This window comes from Carcharhinus amblyrhynchos, chromosome 10 (genome assembly GCF_965287045.1).
Source record: "Carcharhinus amblyrhynchos chromosome 10, sCarAmb.v2.hapA, whole genome shotgun sequence".
NCBI lineage: Eukaryota > Metazoa > Chordata > Chondrichthyes > Carcharhiniformes > Carcharhinidae > Carcharhinus > Carcharhinus amblyrhynchos.
The window spans coordinates 47,420,880-47,443,771 of record NC_137333.1 but is presented as its reverse complement, the minus strand read 5'-3'; the positions used below and the strand labels follow the sequence as shown (position 1 = coordinate 47,443,771).

The 22,892-nt window shown below is 39.3% G+C and overlaps 1 protein-coding gene and 1 non-coding gene across 2 annotated transcripts in view; both read left to right on the top strand.

Moving 5' to 3' along the window:
- Window positions 1–22,892, top strand: part of cep295 (centrosomal protein 295) — a 101,290-nt gene that overhangs the window by 51,985 nt on the left and 26,413 nt on the right. The window contains exons 14-21 of the mRNA XM_080196994.1: window positions 3,645–4,698; window positions 9,332–9,557; window positions 10,327–10,503; window positions 11,471–11,701; window positions 13,304–13,401; window positions 17,642–17,786; window positions 20,097–20,330; window positions 21,702–21,859. Of these exons, the coding sequence (XP_080053120.1) occupies window positions 3,645–4,698; window positions 9,332–9,557; window positions 10,327–10,503; window positions 11,471–11,701; window positions 13,304–13,401; window positions 17,642–17,786; window positions 20,097–20,330; window positions 21,702–21,859 (2,323 nt within the window). The remainder of the gene's footprint in view (window positions 1–3,644; window positions 4,699–9,331; window positions 9,558–10,326; window positions 10,504–11,470; window positions 11,702–13,303; window positions 13,402–17,641; window positions 17,787–20,096; window positions 20,331–21,701; window positions 21,860–22,892) is intronic.
- LOC145349578 (small nucleolar RNA U2-19) lies at window positions 13,911–13,985 on the top strand. Its single transcript, XR_013888101.1, has one exon. It is a non-coding gene; the product is annotated as a small nucleolar RNA U2-19 (small nucleolar RNA).

Here is a 22,892-nt window from a genome sequence, read left to right as displayed (position 1 = left end):
GTTAGACTGTCTATGTTCTGTCACGATTGATATCATCCTTATTGTTTGCTATGCCGCCAACTTTTGAGTCATTGACAAATTTTGCAATTTTATGCTACATTCCAATATCCAGGTTATTTGTAGAAATTTTAAATAGCTGATTCTAACACTGACCTTTGGAGAACATCATTGTCTCCCATCCTCCAGTCTGAAAAACAACCATTTACCATGGCTTGCTGTTTTCTGCCCTTGAGCCTATAAGCTGATACTGGCCCTCCTATTTCATTAGATTTTGCCAACCAGTCTTTAATGTAGCTCTTTATCAAATGCTTTCTTAAAATCTGTATAGACAGTATCCATTGCTTTCCCTTAATCAATTTTCTGTTACTTCCTCACAAAATTCAATTAGTTTAGTCAAGCACGATGTGCCTTTGAAAAATTCATGCTGCCTCTCTTTAATTAACTGAAACCTCTCCCAGTGCCTGTTGATTCTTTTCCTTCAATTATTGTTTCTAAAGCCTTATTCATTACTGATGTTAAACTTGAAGGGTGAGTCACAAGGGGACATGGGTTCAAAGTAAGGGGCTGGAGATTTACCAGGAATGTGAAGAAAAGCTTTTTTTAGCTAGAGGGTGGTGATGGTCTGGAATGCACTTATAAGTGTAAAAAGAGGACATAGCCTCCTTACATCTGACTAAACAGCGCTGCTAGACCCAGACCTCACCTGGCCTGTGTCGAAAGGTTGGATAAGATGCGATCAAAAGAAACTTGAGGTAACAAAAAGAAAGAGCAGAACGATAATCTGACTCTATCCCTTCATGGAAGTTGAGGCTAATTTGTAGGATGGCATTGTGGGAATTCTTCTAGGTGGCCTGATTAATTTAAAGACTTTTTTCATTATTCTTTTCATTTAAACATTTCCTTTTGCAAAGGAAAAAAACTTTTATTCAATTCAAAAGTCTGATGGCAAAAGGGAAGATGCTGACCTCAGTTCTTGAATTGGTTGGTACGTGATCTCAGACGACTTTACCTTTGGGGTGGCACAGTGGTTAGTACTGCTGCCTCACAGTGCCTGGGGGCCTCAGGTTCAATTCTGTTTGGAGTTTGCCCTTTCTCCTCGTGTCTGCGTGGGTTTCGTCCGGGCACTCCAATTTCCTCCCACAGTCCAAAGATGCGTGAATTAGGTTGATTGGCCATGCCAAATTGACCCTCGTGTCAGTGGTATTAGCAGAGTAAATGTGTGGGGTTACAGGGATAGGGCCTGGGTGAGATTGTGTTCGGTACAGACTTGATGGGCCGAATGGTCTCCTGTACTGTATGGATTCTATGATTCTAATTCAATGTAATTCTCCAATTAAACTACTTTTTATTAAAACATTGAAATGTTAGAATCAAAAACATTACAAATTAAGACATACAAACATATACAAGACAAATCTTTTTTGGCCAAAAGGGAGATTTCTGATTTCACCTGTACAGCAAATGAGCTATGAGGCATTCTCAAAAGATCTCCATTTCCATGCCAAAAGACAGAACAGTACACACTCTTGTTATCAAATGATATCGCCCAGCTCTTAATTAAAAGCAATTTCATTCATTCACTGATCTGTCAATCTAACAATGACATGTCCTTCAATCAATTATAATTTGACACCTTTAAATAAAGATTTGTTATTTGTCTGTTTTCATTGACTGAATTTATGCCTCATTAAAGTTGACGCCTGGTGTTGGTCCTTGTTTTTTTTCTAGTTCAAACCAGTTCTTCTTGTATCTAATTTTGACCCATTGTCTGGCTTTCATCCCAGATTACAACACACTCTCAATTTTATATTTCAATGTCTAGTTTCTCAAAGAAGCCCATTGTTTTTACTAATTTTTTTTAACTATGTTGCTAAATCTTTCACCTTAGTTTGAATTTATTTGCATGTAAGACCTTGAATTAAATACTTTGAGCTACCTTTCACATGAAATGTAATAATTCTGTTAATTTCATTTTAAACTTTTAAAAGTATCTCTTTAAAACAACATGCTAAAATGTTAATGCCATTATAAAAAACAGCTGTTCTATCTGATAAGTCAATTCCTGTATCTAATTCCTAATCTACCTAGTCTTGTAAAACCCCATCTATAGATGGATGTATTTGTGATCAGTTCTTTCATCCAAGTCCTGTTTTTATGAAATTTTTGACTATATGAGCACAGTTTTGCATATTTTAATGTTCATTAAAACATTTTTGCACTTTATTTTGAAAGTATTAGTGGAGTTGGATAATGTCATAGAAAAGGGCTGAAATCAATTTTATGCAGAGAAAAATGATATAAAGAGGTTATGATAAATCAGTAAAAGGCAATAGTTAGTGATGTGTGCATAGCTAGAAACTATATTAAAGTCTCAGGCCCAAATCTAACAATTCCAGAGAAGCAAAACCTGGAATTAGGTCTGTGTTGTATACCAGGACATTGTGGAAGTCTTGGAGAATACTTGTGCTGTAACTGCCAAGTAGGTTTCAGCATCTGATGAACAGATTTGTGCTGTCCCGGACAAGCCATAAATATCTTCAACTGAGAGCTTTAGGTCAGCGACTTGGGCCAAATATGAGGGATTTACTCTGATCCACACAGTAGGAATATTGCACAATTTAATCTGTGGTGTAAATTGGAGATTAATGTAACTGAGCTGAGCATCACAACTGACCCCCAATCCAAACTTAACTACCTCTTCCCCGACCCCTGAGCCCAACTGACTACTTGCCCACCCACTTTTGGTCAGTTCCCATCATTGGTGCTGACCAAAAGATCTGGGCAACACATTTACCAGCACGATAGAAACTATAGTCATTACGAGGAACATGAGGTATTCCCACTGATGTAGAGATAAATTAGAGGAGATCCACTAGGCTTTCCAATTTGAAAAGTGTTCTGATGTGATGTGTGTGGGAAAGCAGTGACAAGAGGCAGTTAACAATTTCAGTTTATTATTTAGAGAAGGGGCTGCTTGGAAGAGATTTCCTTGGAGTTGAAGCTTGAAATGTTTACCCACACTGAGTAATTGAGGAAGAATCAATTGCATCTGTTAAGGAAAGAGTAGATAAACATTCAAAGAAGAAAAAGATGTAATATATGTGAACAGAGTAGAATAATTAGATTAGTTTTGAAGTGGTCCAGTGAAGAACCAGATGGATCAAATATTTTTTGTGTGCTTAAACTTAGTTCTGTGATCATAAGTTTATAGATTCAAGGCCTACTTTGAATGGGTAATCATAGAGTCAAAGCTAAAGTATATAGTCCACACTTGAAGACGGGACAGCAGGGGATTGGGTAAAGAGAAAACAGAGTACCATTTTTATAATGTGGGATTTAATCCAAACAAACGGAGAACAATTTGTAGTCAAGACCTCAGTGCTATTAGTCTCAAATTCTCTCTCAAGCTCTTGTCCTCACTCAAGCTACCTATTCAGTAAAATTTGCAATACGAGATCTTGCTTTGATGAATTAATTGTGTTTATTTTTAAATACGTTAAATATGATAATGCATTTCATATGGATATTTCCTTTAATTTGAGAGTAGTGGATTTGCATATTTATTGTTGGTAGTCATGACTTTTCGGTTATTGAAGAAAATTATCTATAGTTTGTACTTTCTTTAAACTGCATTTTATTTTAAGGTTGCAAAAAAAATCAGTGGAAGAAATCAGGAAGCAATTAGAGGAGTATCAGTTGAAAAAAGGATGGTCTTCTGTTTCTACTACAACAAGGCACTTATCGGAGCAACATTCAGTACCTCAGATAAGTCACCATGATAAATTTGCTGGACCTGAACTCAAGATTAGTACATCCATTAATAAGCCTGAACAGACTTTTGTCCCTTTTGCTCAACATCATGATTTTGTGAATCAATCTAGATCTCTCGAGCAGAGGAGACCCGTGGCAGCACCATTTGCTTCCTTGCCTCTATCAGAATTACCATACATGAACACTGACCAATCACATGTCAGTCTAGGGATACAAGTTCCATTTTGCACCATGTGCTTACCCAAGAATTCCGAAAATACCCAAATTTTTTTACCAAGGCGTCAACTTTTAAAATATCAACCTGTGTTGGATTCAGCATTGCTCAAACCCATCCAGCAACATGCTGCCACTGATGAGAACATAATTACACCACAACAAATAACCAAACCCGATAATAGTTCAAGAGGTTCTAGAAGCCCTGAGGATCTTAAACAAAAACAGCCTGTTGTGTATGATGCAAGCAATAGTCAATTTGAATCACCAAAATCCAGAAGACATGTAATGCCTTACAGTGTACTTGAAATGAATGGCCCAGAAACATCAGAACCTTGCATTAGGACTTCAGGTACAGTTGACTCACAGCAAGGGCTGTCACAAGTAAGGTTAATGGAGGTGTTGCGGGATCAATCAATGACCCAAGAAACACAGCTGAGAACATCAGAAATTTCCGAGGGACCATTGAAACAGCCAATGTTTTCCACAACCTTGACAAAACGTACGGAAACTTCGAGCAATCATCCTTCATCTGTAGGTATTCGGGTTCAACAAGAACATTTGAAAGGATTGCAACAACAGCTGCGTAGACAGAGAGAAGACCTTGTTGCCACACATAAGTTACAGGAGGAACCCATCCACTGGCAAAGGCATCTGAAGGAACTGAAGCAACAACAGCATAATGCTCTAGAGAAGAAGAGTATTGAAAATCAGGTAATGATACATATATCTATGTACTCTTATTTTTTGTATGTGTAGTAGCATAGAGTATAAAGTGAAAAAGGGTGAAGTTAGTGGAAAAGTTTAATTTTATTATTGGAAGAGCCATGCGAACATGGACTGAAGAGTCAAATTCCTGTGATAGAGCTCTTTGTGAAACTGGAGTCAAAGGGAATCGGGTATAACATTTTCCACTGGCATTTTCTTACCTAGCACAGAGAAAATAGTTGGGTTTTGGAGGACGATCATCTTAGGCCCAGGACGTTGCAGGAGTTTCTCAGGGCAGTATCCCAGGCCCAAACGTCTTCAGCTATTTCATCAATGGCCTTCCCCCAACATAACAGAAGTTTACTGATTGCAATGTTCAGTATCATTCACAACTCCACAGATATTGAGGCACTTTATGCCCTCATGCAACAATGCTTGGACAGTATTCAGAATTGGCTGATAAATGGCAAGTACATCTGATCCAAGCATGTGGAAACCAATGGCATCTCCAAGAATAGAGTATTAAGCAGCCTCCCCATAACATTCAGTGCCATTACGATTGCTGAATTCCTGACCATCAAGATCATGGCGATGCTAAATTAGTCACTTTTTATTTCAAGCTGTAGACGTTATTATGCCTATTTCTTACTGTCCTAGAAAAGATGATGTGAATCATCTTCTTGAACCACTAGTCCATGTGCTGGCAGTGTTTCCGTGTGCTACTAAGTAAAGTTCCAGGGCTTTGACCCAACACCTTTTGCTTTTGATCCTTTACCTGGGCCATAGTACAAACCGTAGCTGCTTCTGGGTTGCATAGTGACTTCCAACTTTTCCATTATCTTTCCGGGCTGCAACCAATTTTGGACACTTCCCGTATTCCCTCCTATTGAAGCACCTGCATCAGCTCTTCCTGTCATGCTCTATTTGAAATAGGTTCTGGACTTCATTCGTTACACCTATCTCTGAACTGTGATAACAGTTTGTTGATGCTCCATGCTGAATCCCATCCTATCCACATACAGTCATAAGAGGTTTACAGTGTGGAAACAGGCCCTTCACCACAATTTGTCCTTGCCGCCCTTTTTTTTAAACCCCGAAACTAGAACCAATTGCCCTTTTTTTTTAAACCCCGAAACTAGAACCAATTGCCCTTATTTGACCCATAGCCCTCCATACCCATTTTACCCATGTAACTGTCTTAATGCTTTTTAAAAGACAAAATTGTACCTGCTTCTGCTACTACGTGTGGCAGCTTGTTCCAGACATACACCACCCTTTTGTGTGAAAAAATTGCAAGACCCGAGCAAGACTGAAAATTCGCACCTGTGGTCAATGGACATCTGTGTTGTCAGCATCTTGCCCACTCTGATTCTGCAGTGAACAAGGCCTGTGTGCAGGAATTGAGGCAAAAAGGGCTACATTGAATGTGCTTGTTGGAGAAAGAAACAAATTTTAGGCAAAGTTTGCAGAAAGCAAATGCCAAATAGATAAATCAATGTTACCTTACCACAGGATCTCTGACTTTAACTCTTGACCACTTCTCATTGTCTCCTAAGTTTTTCCTACTTATAACTGTGTTTCTATACACTAATAACTGTTATATAACCAGGCTTGAGTTTTCTGTGTTTCCGCTTGCGTTCTTAACATTGGCTGCTGCCCTGCATCTAAGTCCATACTTTCTATTTTCACTTGTTTTATTTAGCCTCCAAGACCCATTTTTTGTACTGCGATGACTAATTAAAATTTCCCTCTTAAGTACTCTCCCTTCCAAATCCCTTTCTCAGCCCGTTAGTACATGTCAACATTCTAGCTCTTGTGTTGTTAGTGCAGCTGCTTCCCTCTTTAAGCCTACAGCTTCCCTCTGCCTCTCTTGAAGATCACATAGTGGCTCAGCATCAATGAGAATTTTTTCTTGTTATCTTCTCTGTCCAGATCACTCATGATTTTGAAAACTTCTATCAAATCTCCTTTCAACCTCCTCCTCTTCAAGGAGAAAAGCCCTGGCTTTTCCAAACTATCTAAGTAACTAAAGTTCTTCATCCCTAGAACAATTCTTGAGAGTCTCTTCTGTACCCTCCCTAATACCTTCACATGCTTCCTGAAGTGTCGTGCCCAGAGTTGAGGCCGAACCAGTGTTTTATACGAGTTTGTCAAACCTCCTTGCTTTTGTACTCTCTGCCTCTCTTTATGAAGCCCAGGATTCCAAATGTTTTATGAACTGCACTTTCTATGCCATCTTCAATGATTTATGCACATAATTCATTGTACTCGTGCTCCTATGTCCATTTTTGAATTGTACCTCATCTTTTATACTTCCTTTCATAGTTCTTCCTACCCGAAGAATCAGTTCTCTGCATTAAGTTTCATCTGACACTTGTTGGCCCATTATGTAACTTGCCTATGTCCTTTTGAAGTTTTACACTATTCTCTTCTCATAATTTCAAGGTTTTGTCATCTGCAGATTTTGAAATTGTGCCTTGTATACCAACACGTTTATCTATATAAAGAGCAGGGGTCCTAACATTGACCCTGATGGGGAGCCCCTATAAACCTTCTTCCAGCCTGAAAAACAACATTTTACCACTACTTTATCCTATACAATGATCACTGTTCCCTGACCAACATTGAATTGACTTAACTCACGTTGTTCCCAAGAGCCAGATCCAACAATTGTTCCTCGTTTGGAATATAGAATTTTTTTCTAAATGCACCTTATGCCATATATATTTATATTTGCTGTCCTTGAAACTGTTTATGTTCTAGTCTATAAAATGATAATTGAAGTCTTCCATTACAACTAACCTTTAATTCTTTCATTTCTCTGTAACCTTTAATTCTTCCATTTCTCTGTAATTTCCTTCCAAATTTCTTTCTGGTTTGATCCCTGCCTGAGTTCATCTTGCCTTTGTTATTTCTGGACTTCAATAATTGAAGCAATCTGGCTGTCCTCCCATATTTTATTCTGTAGACTTGGTAGCTGGGTTATGGATAACATCATAAGAACATAAAAACATAAGAAATGGGAGTAGAAGTAGGCCATCTAGACCTTCGAGCCTGCCCCGCCGTTCAATAAGATCATGGCTGATCTGAAGTGGATCAGTTCCACTTTCCCGCCTGCTCCCCATAACCCTTAATTCCCTTGTCTAACAGAAATCTATCTACCTGTGATTTCAATATATTCAACGAAGTAGCCTCCACACTTCAATGGGCAGAGAATTCCAGAGATTCACCACCCTCTGAGTGAAGAAGTTCCTCCTCAACTCTGTTCTAAACTGCCCCCCACTTTATTTTGAGGCTGTGCCCTCTAGTTCTGGTTTCCTTTCTAAGCAGAAAGAATCTCCCCACGTCTACCCTATCTAGCCCCTTCATTATCTTGTAAGTCTCTATAATATCCCCCCCTCAACCTTCTAAACTCCAACAAGTACAGGCCCAGTCTGTTTAATCTCTCCTCATAAGCTAACCCCTTCATCTCCGGCATCAGCCTGGTGAACCTTCTCTGTACTCCCTCCAAGGCCAGTATATCCTTTCGCAAATCAAGTCCATATCACATCAAGTTCAGTCCAGTCTTCACCCCTTTACCTGCTGACCTACGTTGGTTTCTATTCCAGCAATGCTTCAGTTTTAAAATTCTTGTCTTTTTTTTCAAATCTCTGTCCTCGTTTTTTCCTATTCAAATCTCCTCCAGCCCCATAAACCTTGGTATTTGTTCTTATTTAATTCTGATCTCATGAGCATTCCTGATTTAATTGGTGACTGTACTGAATTCCTAAGCGCTACATTCTATCCCTAAATCTTTCAGCTTTTTACCTCTCACCTCCTTTTGTATGCGTGCCTTTTGACAAAGTTGTTTTGTTATCTGATTTTGCCTTGCATGGCTCAGTCACAAAGTTTGCTTCATGATACTCCTGTGAAATGCCTTAGGAAGTTTCACTCTGTTAAAGATGCTGTATAAATACAAGTTGTTGCTTCGGTGAAGGAACAGTAATATACTTTCCTTTAGCTGCCCAAGACTTGTAGGTGTTGGATTGACAATTTAAATATTTTAATGAAGCTGGTTGCCTCTGATAAATCTGCAAAGTTGGTTAAATAATGACTGGCAGTGTTTCCCAGACTTTGGCAGCTGAAGAGAAGGCAAGGTCAGCTCTGGGTAGAAGCTTAACTGTCTTTACAATACTATTAGTTGACCAAGAGGAACATCCTCTGTTCTGTTTCCACCTATCCCGGTAAAAGACTCCAGGGATCAAGGGTCAGCTCTACCTGTTACAGCAATCTATCCGAAGTTCTCTCTGCAAAACTGGAAATCAAGCCTATCAATAAAACTTCCATGTCTGGAAAGTGCCAAGTACAAATGATATGCTATGGATTAATTGCCACACTGTTTGAAGAAATCCAGACCTCTGGGATTCCCAACTGTAATTCTGTCTCTATGCAACCTCCCCAACCACAATGTTTATGATGGAACCTAAAATTATAATCTTGAGCTTTGAATGCATATGCATCTAATCACAACCTATTGATCTGGAATGTTTTTCTATCAGGAGGTACTGGTGTTTCTATAAGCGTTAATTCTGCTGACAAAAAAATACATTAAGATTGTAGAAATATGTTGGTAAAACACAACTCTTAAATGTTATTCTAGCTTGAACATTTACTGCTGCACGAAAAAATCTGTGGAAGTGAAAATGTTGAGCAGCCTGATCCTCTATCATCTGTGCTGCATATCTCAGAGGATTTGAATACTGGATCAACTCAGGAGAATCTCTGGTTAAAAAATGAAGATCAGCTGAAAAATCTGGAGCCAGCAACTCAGACAAATGGGGCATTAAATCCTTCATGGCGCTATGATTCTAAATTGATTCATGCTGGTAATTTTGGCTATTAATCTTGATAATTTAGTCTCACAGAACTTAATTGATTATTTTGTAAAAAAAAGGAACAAATAAGTTTAGAGTAGTGCACCTTTGCGCAATTTCTATGCAAACTACTCTAATTACTACCTATTGAGCTTTTTTGTAAAGGATCATTGTTTATAGTTATTTAGCACTTAAACCAGCACACTGCTGCTGCAGTGGTTGAGTATAAAGATAAGTCGACAGATGGTGTTAACATCTTGTTTTGAATGTGATGTGATATTAACCAGAAAGTACAGCACACAATGAAACATATATGAACCAAGTACGTACCTTTCACTGAAAACCAGTTTCTTGTCCACGTAAACCATAACTGATTGAATAGTGTGAATAAATCTAAAACTACCTTGGCACTGGTTTCAAGTATTAAGAATCTGTTTCAGTCAGACATTTCTCTGCTCTAGACTTATGATTCAAACATTTGATGTTGAACGTGTAGCAATCTTCTATGCTGCGAGTATTTTCCTGACTCTGAAGTCTCATAATCTATTATTTCAGTGCTTGGTTTTATAATTGGTTTATATTGTTAACTTTTTATCCATATACCATATTCTTGTGTCATTATTTAAGTCACTTTTCATGTCAACATTTTAAATTGAAACTGCCTATATTGATATGTGTAACCAAATCTGTATGTACAACAGCATATCTCTACTTTGACACATCACCAAGGTAATTCAAAAATTTGGAAAATATTTTACCGTTTTTTTTTCTAATTTTAAAGGAAGTAATTCTTCAGAATCTCCAAATATTGAAGTTCTCACAAAAGAGGCTCAATATCACCCTTCTAAACCACCTGTAAGCAAGTCAAGGTTGGGACTTTTTGGACTAATTGAACAGCATGAATTAAGTGCAATTCAGGAAGTGGAATCCCCCAAAAGCGACAGACTGTCTATGTTTGGTAAATATTTTTTCCTTTTGAGTCTCTCTCTCTAAGTTTATTTATAATTTTTTTTGAGTACTTTTAGTCCCACTTCCCAATTCAAAAGCCATTCCTCCGCCAACAGGAATAGGTTGGAACATAACCTATAGTCAGGTCTCGGACTATGCTACTAAATATCATGGGATTGATTGCTCAGTGGTGTTCTGTTTTCTACCTCCCTCTTTACACATGAAGCATATACTTCGTATTCTGCAAGAAATCTATCTAAAACAAATCGAACTGTAAAACTGTTGGTGGCAATTTTCAGTTGCAGGTCACCTGGGGCAGAAAATCATTTTGGATGTCCAATGTCCAGTAATGAAGTTTTCACATTGACCATATGCTTACATAAAACAGATTGATGGCTAATTGCAATTGTAGGACCCTGATCCCAATAAATAAGTGGAGTATGCCCTGCTTTGCCCAATTGCCTGCCAGCACACAGATCAGTTTTTGGCAGCATGATCACATTATTCTGATGAAGCCCAAAATTGAAAATGGCTTGAGTTGGCACAAGCAGCATCTAGTGCAGCTGATCTTATTCTGTTTTGAATGCAAGTTGAGAAGTCCTTGGATTTTTATTTTGAATTGTTACAAATTTACCAGCCCTATTTGTAGAAAAGCCAAAATCAGAAGCCACATTCATACACAACACAGCACATGCAATTTTATTAAATGGCAAAAGGTATTGTTGATCAGAAAAACCGCCGAAAGGATCATGTTGTTTAACTGAAAACAGAAAATTTGAAATTATTCTAGTGCAGATTTTGCCATGAACATATGAAGTAATGGAAAACCAGTATTGTAGAAAACACTTATAGTGGGTACTTATTTTCACAAAACATTTGATACTAAAAAAAATCTAATTCCTACATAGATGATATTGTTTGTGATTATTGGGCAGTTAACTTGTAAACTTTAATTGGGGGAATCTGTTTTATGTCAGGTAACAGGAATACATTTTCTGATGACTGCTTTTCGTCAGCCAGAGAGCTAATGTCAAGTAGGGTGGATTCATCCTGTTCTTCTGAAGTAGACTTGTCCAGAATATCAACAAGCAGCAGCAACAGTCAGCAAAATTCTAGTGTTGCAAATAGCACTGCAGAATCCATTCAAACAGGCAGAATGACTTGGAGGGAAAAGCTGAAACTGGAGACTGGCAGTTTCCCAGGGCCAGGTAAATTTTTAAAAAATGTGCGTAAGAATATGCTAAATATTAACAGTTGATGCTCTTTAGATTCCTTTTATAAATACGAAATAACTTGAACCTTTTCATTGTTAGATTGGGTATAATTTTGGGATTCTCCTCATTTAAAAATGCAGGAAATTATTTAAAAATGTTCCCAAAAAACATATCACTGGTGGTAATATTCTAGCATTTATTTTCTTTTTGCCTTTTCTGCCCCACATTAACTAAAAAGGTGTTGGCCAGGACACTCCCATTGCACTGCCAGGGGACAACGACCTTTAGTGTGATTCGACGCCAGTTGCGTGATTCGCAGGTGCTTTTTATTAACACAATCCCCTCTTTGCACCCCCTCACCCACCCCTGCACTGAGATAGGTTCCCACCAGCAAGGTTTACAACTCCTCCCTACTAACAGGGAACAGGTGTCTTCTCCCCACCAGTTGAGCCAGAGGCCATTGAGGCACCCTCAGGAGGTTGTGGGCAAGAGGTGTACCCTTGGACTGTGCCAGCCTGGAAAGGGGGTGGGACTATAAGGGGAGAGCCAGTTGGGGTCGGGGATGTGGGGAGGACTCACTGTCACTCTGCGAGTGGGAGAGAGGGGGAGGGGATGATTGGGCCTGGTCATCAGTGTTGGGGGAGAGAGGTTGGGGCTGGCCATGGGAGGGTCCAGTAGGCCAGCAATAGTTTTTATAGGGGGAGGAGGTGATGGCAGGTTGGGAAGACCAGCAACTGGGGGTTTTGGTGTAGGTTGGCGATTTTGGGGGTGGGGGGGGATGCAGGCAGTGCGCATTGCCAATCTCCACACTGACAGATCGGCTGTCAGGTAAGATCACTGTTCAGGTAAGTATGCCATTGGGCACTTAAGATAATTTAGTGCCCATGTTATTGTAACTGCATGAGTATTGCAACTGTATTCAGAACAAAAAATGAGAACTGATCGTTTTGTAGAAGCCTTATATTCAGTAAATTCTGCCTTTATTATGTGAAATATATTCTCTAACCTAGCTATGTAATAATTTTCAAATGAACCATGTTCATAGGTATGTCTACACGCTCAAGAAACTATAAACTTGAAATACGTGCATATATTAAAACAGGCTATTAAAATAAGTAACAAAACGAGGAATACTGGACTGGAGAGTTGTGAAATCAATAACTGCGAGGCAAAGTTTTAGACTGAAAAAAGAATTTCATTTGCAATAGAATAATAGGGACGTAACTTATTTTTTAAAATTTTGGATCTGAGGATGGGAAGGATGATATGGATAAATTTGTGATACAGCAGATAAAATGTTACATAAATCTGTGGAAGTAATGAATTCCAAGAATCACTATTATTTGTGCTATTTCTCTTCATTTACCTAAAATTCTCCATAGTCCATAAGTGGTGGAGGCTGCCTCGCTAAATATTTTTAAGACGCGGGTTGATGGGTTTTTGATAGGAGAGGGGATTAAGGGTTATGGGGAGAGGGCGGGAAAGTGGAACTGAGCAGCGACAGATCAGCCATGATCTTATTGAATGGCGGGGCAGGCTCGAAGGGCTGGATGGCCTACTCCTGCTCCTATTTCTTATGTTCTTATGTCCCTTCAGCTCCAACTTCAAGATTACCACGGTATTCTGCTGACGTTGGGCAAGATATGCTTGAGAACCCTGGCCCAACTACATCAACATGTAGCACAACTAGCAAGGTAAGCAATAATTTTATTATGAACATCATTATTGTGGAGGATCAGTGTTTAGTTTGTTTACTTGCTGTATCATTCTTTCTAACTTGATGCCTATACCCCCAAGTATGTTTTCTGTTCGCTTATACATTTACTTATGAGTAAATTATTAAATAATTCATAACATAAGCCACGGCTTAATGAAGTATTAATCTGTACCACTTCCTAAAGTTGGTGACACTGGATATGTATTTTAAGTGCAATAACGAAGGATTTATTTTTCATCCTTTTTGTATCTGACCAGTGTTATAGGTGACCCAGGGTGCCATTGAGTTTTGTGTGCATGTGTGTGGGTGGGGGGGGTTTAAAAAAAGTTACATAAATGTTGTATTGCCAAGTCATGACTCTATGCACAAAACTAGTTTTTTATAATGTTACTTCTAAAACAAAAAAGTGAAATATCTATCTTCATAACTTTGTTTTTACTGCATTTTGCTCTGAGTCTCTTCTGAGATCTACTGGTTTATTCAGTGGGTCAATGATGAAAAATAGCCAAATCTGATCATTATTTGTGCTAAATAACAAATGATTAGAGATCAGACCAGAGAAGCAGATATGCGTGTGTGCGTGTGCGTGTGTGTGTGTGTGTGTGTGTGTGTGGGGCGCTTGTGTGTATTGTGTGCATATGTGTTGAATGCAGTTAATATATGCATGAACAAACAAGTATTCTGACTATATTTTGTACTGAGCAATGATGCAAATATATACTGATTTTAAAAAATGTTCAGTGATGTTCACTACACTTGAACTGAGCTCAGTTTTGTGTGTGTGTGCGCGTGCGTGCGTATGTGGTGCCTTTGTGTATGTGCACTTGTGGTGCCTTTGTATGTTGTGTGCGTATGTACTGAATGCAGTTAATATGTGCATTTGCAAATAGGTAATTCTTCTGAGATTGTAATTTTTTGTACTGAGCAATGATGCAAATATATTTATACTGATTTAAAGAGTGTTTTCAGTGATGTTCACTACACTTGAACTGAGCTCAGTTCTTCATATACTTAGCATTACAGCATATCTCATTTCTGTAAAATTGTCTAAGGCGACAGACTGGAGGGGGCTGATTGTGGACAAGTCCCCAGGACCGGATGGAATGCATCCGAGGGTTCTGAAAGAAATGGCGGAGGTTATAGTGGATGCCTTGGTGGTTATTTTCCAGACGTCGCTGGATTCCGGGGAAGTGCCAGAAGATTGGAAAACGGCTAATGTTACGCCGTTGTTTAAGAAGGGTGCCAGGCAAAAGGCGGGGAATTACAGGCCGGTTAGTTTAACGTCTGTGGTAGGTAAAATGTTAGAATCCGTCATTAAGGAGGAAATTGCGAGGCATCTTGAAGGGAATTGCTTGATAGAGCAGTCGCAGCACGGTTTCATTAAAGGGAAGTCGTGTCTGACAAATTTACTGGAGTTCTATGAGGATGTGTCTAGGGCAGTGGATAGAGGAGAGCCGGTGGATGTGGTCTTTCTGGATTTTCAGAAGGCGTTTGACAAAGTACCTCATAAGAGGTTATTGCAGAAGGTCGGGGGACATGGAGTTGGGGGTAGGGTGTTAGCGTGGATAGAGGATTGGTTGTCAAATAGGAGGCAGAGAGTGGGGGTCAACGGGTGCTATTCGGATTGGCGGATGGTGACTAGTGGAGTGCCCCAGGGGTTGGTGCTGGGGCCTCAGCTTTTTACCATTTATATAGATGATCTGGAGGAGGGAACCGAGTGTAGGGTGTCGAAATTTGCTGATGACACCAAGATTGGGGGAATGGCAAATTGTGCGGAGGGTGTGGAGAGTCTGCAGAAGAATCTAGATAGGCTGGGCGAATGGGCCAGGAAATGGCAAATGGAATTTAATGTTGGCAAGTGTGAGGTGGTCCACTTTGGTCGGAAGGACTATTACTTACGTGGCGAAAAACTGCAGCAGGCGACGGTGCAGAGGGACCTCGGGGTCCTTGTGCATGAGTCGCAAAAACCCAGCTTGCAGGTGCAGCAGGTGGTCAGGAAGGCGAATGGGATGCTGGCCTTCATAGCGAGGGGGATTGAATATAAAAGTAGGGAGGTTTTGCTGCAGCTGTATAGGGCATTGGTGAGGCCGCAGCTGGAGTACTGTGTGCAGTTTTGGGCGCTGCACCTGCGCAAAGATATTTTGGCCTTGGAGGGAGTGCAGAAGAGGTTTACTAGGCTGATACCAGAGTTGAGGGGGTTGAGCTATGAGCAGAGGCTGAATAAACTAGGCTTGTACTCGTTAGAGTTTAGAAGAATGAGGGGAGATCTCATTGAGACGTATAAGATGATGAATGGGATGGATAGGATAGAGGTGGAGAGACTCTTCCCGCTCAAAAAAGACAGTAGGACTAGGGGGCACAGCCTCAAGATAAAGGGGGGGAGCGGTTTAGAACGGAGTTGAGGAGGAACTTCTTCACTCAAAGGGTGGTGAATCTCTGGAATTCTCTGCCCGTTGAAGTGGTGGAGGCTGCCTCGCTGAATATTTTTAAGACGCGGGTTGATGGGTTTTTGATAAGAGAGGGGATTAAGGGTTATGGGGAGAGGGCAGGAAAATGGAACTGAGCCACGACAGATCAGCCACGATCTTATTGAATGGCGCGGCAGGCTCGAAGGGCTAGATGGCCTACTCCTGCTCCTATTTCTTATGTTCTTATGTGCCTGACTCGGTATTTACTGCTTTGGTATCTCTTACAAACAACAGGTTAAACGGATATGAGGAACAAGAAGGGAGGTGCATTTGAGACCAGGGAGAGATCAGCCATGATCTGACTGAATAGTCTACTTCTGTTCCTAATTCCTATGTTCCTGTTTTAAGACATCAAATATTTAAAATCTATTCTTCCCATTTACACTGATTCAAAGCAATTCTATCATATTGCATTTCAATTTTTTTTAGTTTTCAAATAGTGCTCTTTGGTTATTGAAGTATATGGATGAGCTTACTTCTAAATTTTTAGCTACAGCTTCTGCAATATCAACCTATTGCTCACAGATATGAAGAAAGGGGCTTAGAGGTCAGGTTACATTATAATTTATAAATAAATGTACGTCACTGCAAAACAAGCTTATTTTTAAATTTGGTTACTGTATTCCTGGCTCAGCATTCAGTTCTTCCACATAATTATTTGGCATTGGAAGCAGCACTGTAGAGATGTTAAATTAAAGAATTTAAAGACAGCTTCTTAAATGTGCAACATTAAGCTCAGTAACAAAGCATGCAGGCTTGCTGTTTACTGAATACATCAATTCAAAGTTAAATTTAAATGTTTCCAGTGTCCCTAATCTAATCTTGGCTATTTAAAGGCCTTTGGGAATTTGTCCATGAAAATGGTTAAATATGAGTGACTTGCTGTCTGCAATTTTAAGTGCATCCTAAAACGGCTTGCAGTTTGACATTTGATTGACTTGAATAGAGAAAGTTCACTGATTTTTAAAAGATTTGAAAGATTCTAATAGAGTATTTTCTATTCACCGTTCTTTCTCTGTCCAATTGGTGGGGTAAAAACATAATATTTGATAAAAGGCGAGCTATATATTTGATAGCATTTTAAAAAATGTTTGCTCTCCTGTTCAATGCGAATAGTTTACCTATCTTCTTTCCAAACATTAAGAAAATTTTATCATTCCAGTTGTTGTAATATTTTATTGAATCCTGCTGTTCTGGATCTCTTTCCCTCCTTAGCTAAACTCTATGCTATGGGAAGAGCCTATATCCATCCCAATGCACCTATTTGCTGTTGTTGAGGTTAAACTTCTGGCTGCAATGTAAGCCTATTGCTCTAAGCTATGGAATAAGCCTATATTCAAGAATCATCGAGCACCAGTAAAAGAATCCACTGCTATCCTTTCTTGTGGGCAATAGAAACTTTCCTATTGTAACCAGTCTAGGTTGCCAGTAATTCAAATCTTATATCTGCTCCTGTTGCTGTTCCAGGATATACAGTAGTCATCTCTATATAATTATTGAATGCCTGAAATATCTGATCCTCCTCAGGCTGTTTCAGCAGTTATTCATACAGGTGATAAGCATTTTGTTTTGCTTAAAACTTGTTGCTGAAGAGTATTTGAAACTAATCTATTCTGAGCTCTACAATAACTGCATGGAGGGATTTCCCCTTTTAAGTGTTCTGATTGTGCCTTACATTCTGTTCTTAGATTTATCTTAAATTCTGTTCTTAGATTTAACATTTTACATCACAATCTTTATACTCTGTAGGTATTATTTCCTTACTCTTGGTCCAGTAATGCACTTGGAATTAATGCTCAAAAAACTCCTGAGGCAGATCAGGCATCTTCCACAACGCTGTCCACTGGGAGTTTGCCTTCAAGTGAACAAGTAGATGTTGGTCCCATGAGTTCAGGTTTGTAATATTTATTTTTATTTATCTTATTGCATGGTGACATTTCTCTGAGTCACTATTGAATATCTTTCCATAATACAGGTACGTATGAATGCAAATTACTGTACAATTTTAAATGCATATTTAGTACTCTGCTGTATATCATCAAACTTCAGTCTTCACATGACAAAGTGAAGATGCAAAGGCAGAATGAGTATTTTTTGATAGCTGCCTTTGTTGCATGTGCAATTCTGATGTTTTACTCTGTCATTGCAAGCAACAACATAGGCACCGGCCAGGGGCAAAACTGGCTGTGTTTAGGTGTCATGGTTTTCAGCTTGCTGTGTTTGGTTAGCTAACTTTAAGTACATTTTTAAAAATATCCCTTTGGTGTTTTATGGAAACAGTGGAGAACTTAAAAAGAGAAGGGTTCTCAATGTAATTGGAGTGTTTAAGACCCAGATTCCTGTCCAGTGATTTAATTTGTACTGTGTACTGGATATTGAGGGAATATTCTGACTCTAGGTTGTTTAGAGTGTTTCAGTGACATTCTGACTGAGTAAAACACTCCTGTGTCACCAAAGGAAACTCCAAGAGGTCTTGTAAACAGAGTCATACATTCCAGCTGGTGAAATGTAAGATCCCGGTATAAACTGGATGGAGTTTAGGAGCATGAGATGGATGGCACGGGTGGCACAGTGGTTAGCACTGCTGCCTCATAGCGCCAGGGACCCTGCTACAATTCCTGTCTCAGATCACTGTGTGGAGTTTGCACATTCTCCCTGTATCTGCATGGGTTTCCTCCCACAGTCCAAAGATGTGCGTGTTAGGTTGATTGGCCATGCTAAATTGATCCTATGGGATTAGCAGGGCAAATATGTGGAGTTACGTGAATAGGGCCTGGTGGGATTATGATTGATGCAGGCTTGATGGGCCGAATAGCCTCCTTCTGCACTTCGGCGTGGCCAACTCATTCTATTTTATGATGAGGTGGATTATGGTTTAGAAACCAGGGAGTATGGATTTCTTTGACCATCATTAAATTTTAAGTCCTGTTAGTGTGAAATTTATTTAAAATTTGGAATGGGAAGTAATAACTTGGCCTTTTAATGTAATAGCTATTTTAGGAATGTTAATCCATTAGAATGTAATTGCACATGATTGTAACACTTCTATTGTTTCAGCTTCAACTGGAAGTGGTAAATAAATGTTTGTAGATTTTTAGAATCATGTTCCAAAAGCAGCCCAGAAAAGAGATTGAACCCCTCTGGTGGCGAGAAAGCAGACCTGTGAACCCCCTTCTTTGAAATATTCACAGAAAGTAGAAGCTGGAGTAGGTAATTCAGCCCTTCGAGCTGGTTCTGCCATTCATGTTGATCATCAAATTCAATTTCCTGATACCACCGCCTCCCCCCCCCCCCCCCCCCCCCCCACCCCCAACCTCCATTTCCCTTCCCTTTAGCCCCAAGAACTATATCTCATTCCTCTTTGAAATTACACAATGCTTGGCTTCAACTACTCTCTGTGGTAGTGAATTCCACACATTCATCACTGTCTCGATGAAGAAATTTATCCTCACCTCAGTCCTGAAATGTTTACCCCCTTGTCCCAAAATATGACCCCTAACTCTGGACTCCCACCATCAGAAACATTCTGAATCTATGCTGTTTAATTCTGTTAGAATTTTAAGTTTCTATGAGATCCCCTCTCGCCCTTCTAAATTCCAATGAATATAATCCTAACCTCTCCTCATATGACAGACCTGCTATCCCAGCAATTAGCCTGGTAAACCTTCGCTGTACTCCCTCTATCGCAAGAACTTCCTGCCTCAGATAAGGGCACCGAAACGGCACACTACACTCTGGGAACTCTTCAGTATCCAACCTTGACCTGTAACACCTGCTCCCAAATGCACTGTTCCGTTTCCTCTAGCCATAGCGTTTATCTCTCTGGGCTACAGCCTAAACTAGGGTCTCATTGCCCAACCCATAGCCCAGACAGGAGGGGATGGGGTGTTTCCAGGAAAGTTGTGGGAGAGTTGGGTGGGTTTGTGTCCGTGCAGGGGATCAAAACATCTGAAATTGAGGTCAGTTCTGAATCGCTGTTGCATGTCCTACCGGCCCAGCAAGGAGGAGTCCTCAAGATTGATGCATGCACAGCAGATTTCTGTACATACATGGACCTATGGCCATCTTGCTTTGTCAAGAGATGGTGATTTTTAAAATCACTTCTCATCTTCAGCTGTAGCTATTATAGTGCGGAATGTTGTACAGTACAAATTCTGCAGTGATTACTGTGATGTACTGACTCACTCTGCTTTATTTCTGACAGGTGACTATCCCTCTGCCATTCATGACGTTAGTAGTGGACAATTGACTGCTACATCATCTGTTATTACATCAAGTTTACTATCTTCATTTCCTGCAAACCAGGATACAGTTGACATGAATCAGTGTTCTTCCAAGTTAGAGAAATGTATTCCTACTGAAAGCAAAATTCAGCAGATAATAGAGAAGTATACTAGAAATCTAAACGAGTTACTGGATTCAAGTGGAAAGTACCAAGGCAAGTCATTTTCATTTTTCTGAAACTGTCACGATAAAAAGAGAGGAATATAATTTTACCAAATGTTTAGAATCCTAGTCCTAGGTATCCTAGTCGGGATACCTAGAATCCTGACAATGCAGAAGGAGGCCATTCAATCCACTGAGCATGCACTGACAACAGTCCCAACATGCCCTGTCCCTGCGAATCTGCCTGACGCCAAGGAGCAATTTAGCATGTCCGACCCACCTAACCCACACATCTTCAGACTGTGGGAGGAAATCGGAGCATCTGGATATGGATATATCCATATCTAACTGATTAAAATATCTGGGTTTGTAGTTGAACATCTGTACTTTTATATAATATGTACATTTAGCCAAACTTTCCACCTGGCTCATTCCCTTCATGTAAGCAAACAATTTTGTTGCTCTAGCTTGTGTTTTCTCTGATGTTTTTTGTGATGCGATGACTAGAAAAGAGCACTGTATTTTAAATGAGATCTCACCAATGCATTGTTAAACTCAGGATAAATTGCAAAGATGTACTTTACAGTTCTAGATATATATCCCAGCATTTACTTTTATAATTGCTTTGTCATTGCCCAGATATAAAATTGAGTCTTCCACTGCTCTCAGATCCAATATATAATACTCCACATTTCTCAATGGTACATTGTCATTTTGATGCCCACTAAATACCTGTCTCAGTCGTCATGCCATTTCCCTCTTGTACTTCCAGCAACACGCAAAGCAAAATATTATCAACATTGAGCAGATAAGTCTTAACAGCAGGTGGCATTCATTGGGCTATAATTTTTGGGTCATTATGCCTTTGCCATATGATGAGAATAACTAAAGCAATGACTGCTATCACAACATAGTGCAGAATGCAGTTCATTGTATTCCGAAGTCAAGGTGTTTTCAAACAGAAAGAAAACAAAAGCCTAAAACAGGAAAAATATGCCATCCATTTGTTTGCTGCTTTCTTACCACCCACCTCCCGTCCCTGCCACCAACCTGAAGGCCTTTTTATGGATTTATATTTTCTAGATAATTTCTGACCATATGTGAATTGGCATTGCAAGCATCCCATGTCATTCCAACCCAGCTGTCATTTGATGTTCATGTATTTTAAGAAGGAGCTTCTCTCTCTGTCTCTCTTTGTCTGTCTCTCCCCTCTCCATCCCCCACACACTTTTCCACCCCACAGTTTATGTATCATTGGATAAATTTACTGAGCCAACGTGGGATCCTTGATTTAATTTTTAGTGAATCTTTTCACACTTACGTTCACTGCTGTGATACTTCATTTTTTTCAGTACTGCACAAAATCATGCTGTTGTATCTTAGTTGTGCATATGAACATGTTAATTTTCCCTATTTGTTTCAGATTTTACAAATGGCCATAACATTTCGGACCAAGAAGCCCCTAATCTCTACCTACAACTGCAGTCATCCCAACAGAATTCAGATACAGAATTCCAGCCTTTGGAATCGAGACCGAATTTCAGCCTTTCAAACTCTTCAGCATCTCCTACTTCTAGCAAGGTGCTATAGTTACATTTGATTCTAATTCTTAGTTACTGATCTTAGTTTATGCAGGTAGTATTTTGAAGTCAAACCAAATGCATTTTTGAAAATTGTAGATTATGTTAAAGCAAACTAATTGGATTCTAAAGATTTAATCTAATAGTAGCCTTAACTTCAAAGTTATGTGCAAAGAGATGTACATATCAGTTACCGTTTTAAAAACTATCATTTTTAGTGTCGATAAGATACTGATTGCTAAATTACTTTTTAATAAATTCATCATGGTGAAATATCACTAACGTGTTCATGTGGCAGCAAGTCACTCTAGAAGTAGATAATGTAATCTGATTTTGGATATTTTGACTTTTCTCCTTTGAATTAATGTCAGAAATGTGTTTTACGTAGTTTGGGGGCATAGAATGGTCAGGTAAAGGGGATGGTATTAAGAGCGCTAAAGGTGGAAGTTCTGTGTTGGAAGAGGGGAATGCATTTTTTAAACTTCCAATACTTGAGGCAGTGAATATTTTTGTCCACTGTTTAATGCAAGTTACTGTGTAGAAAAAAAACAAAAACTACAGCAAACCTAAAAGTTATTTCTAAATAATTTCGACCAATATATGATGGTGTGTTTTGTGTGTGGACTGCAGTGTGTGAGAAGTTTACTCTGGAAAATGTTGCTGTCCACATCTGTAGTAAATGTCTCTACTTCACACCTTGGTGGGTCCAGACTCTGTTTGATGAATCAGTGCATCTTGAAATTATATAGAGGGCACCAATCAGCATGCCGTTTCAGCCTTCATTGTCTAATTCGGAATGGTGAATGGTGATGTGGTGGATACAATGTAATCTATTTCAAAGGGCCAAACAGCATTAGAATGCTAAGAAAGTTAATCAACTGATAAACTCAATGGAGGAACAATAATTATCTAAATCAACACAAAAATCTTTTAAAGTTACATTAGGAAAAATAAGATGATCAGAAGTACTGTTGACTGCTTGAGTGGTGATTTCAGTGAAAATAAGGAAATGGCAGACATGCTGAATGAAGGAG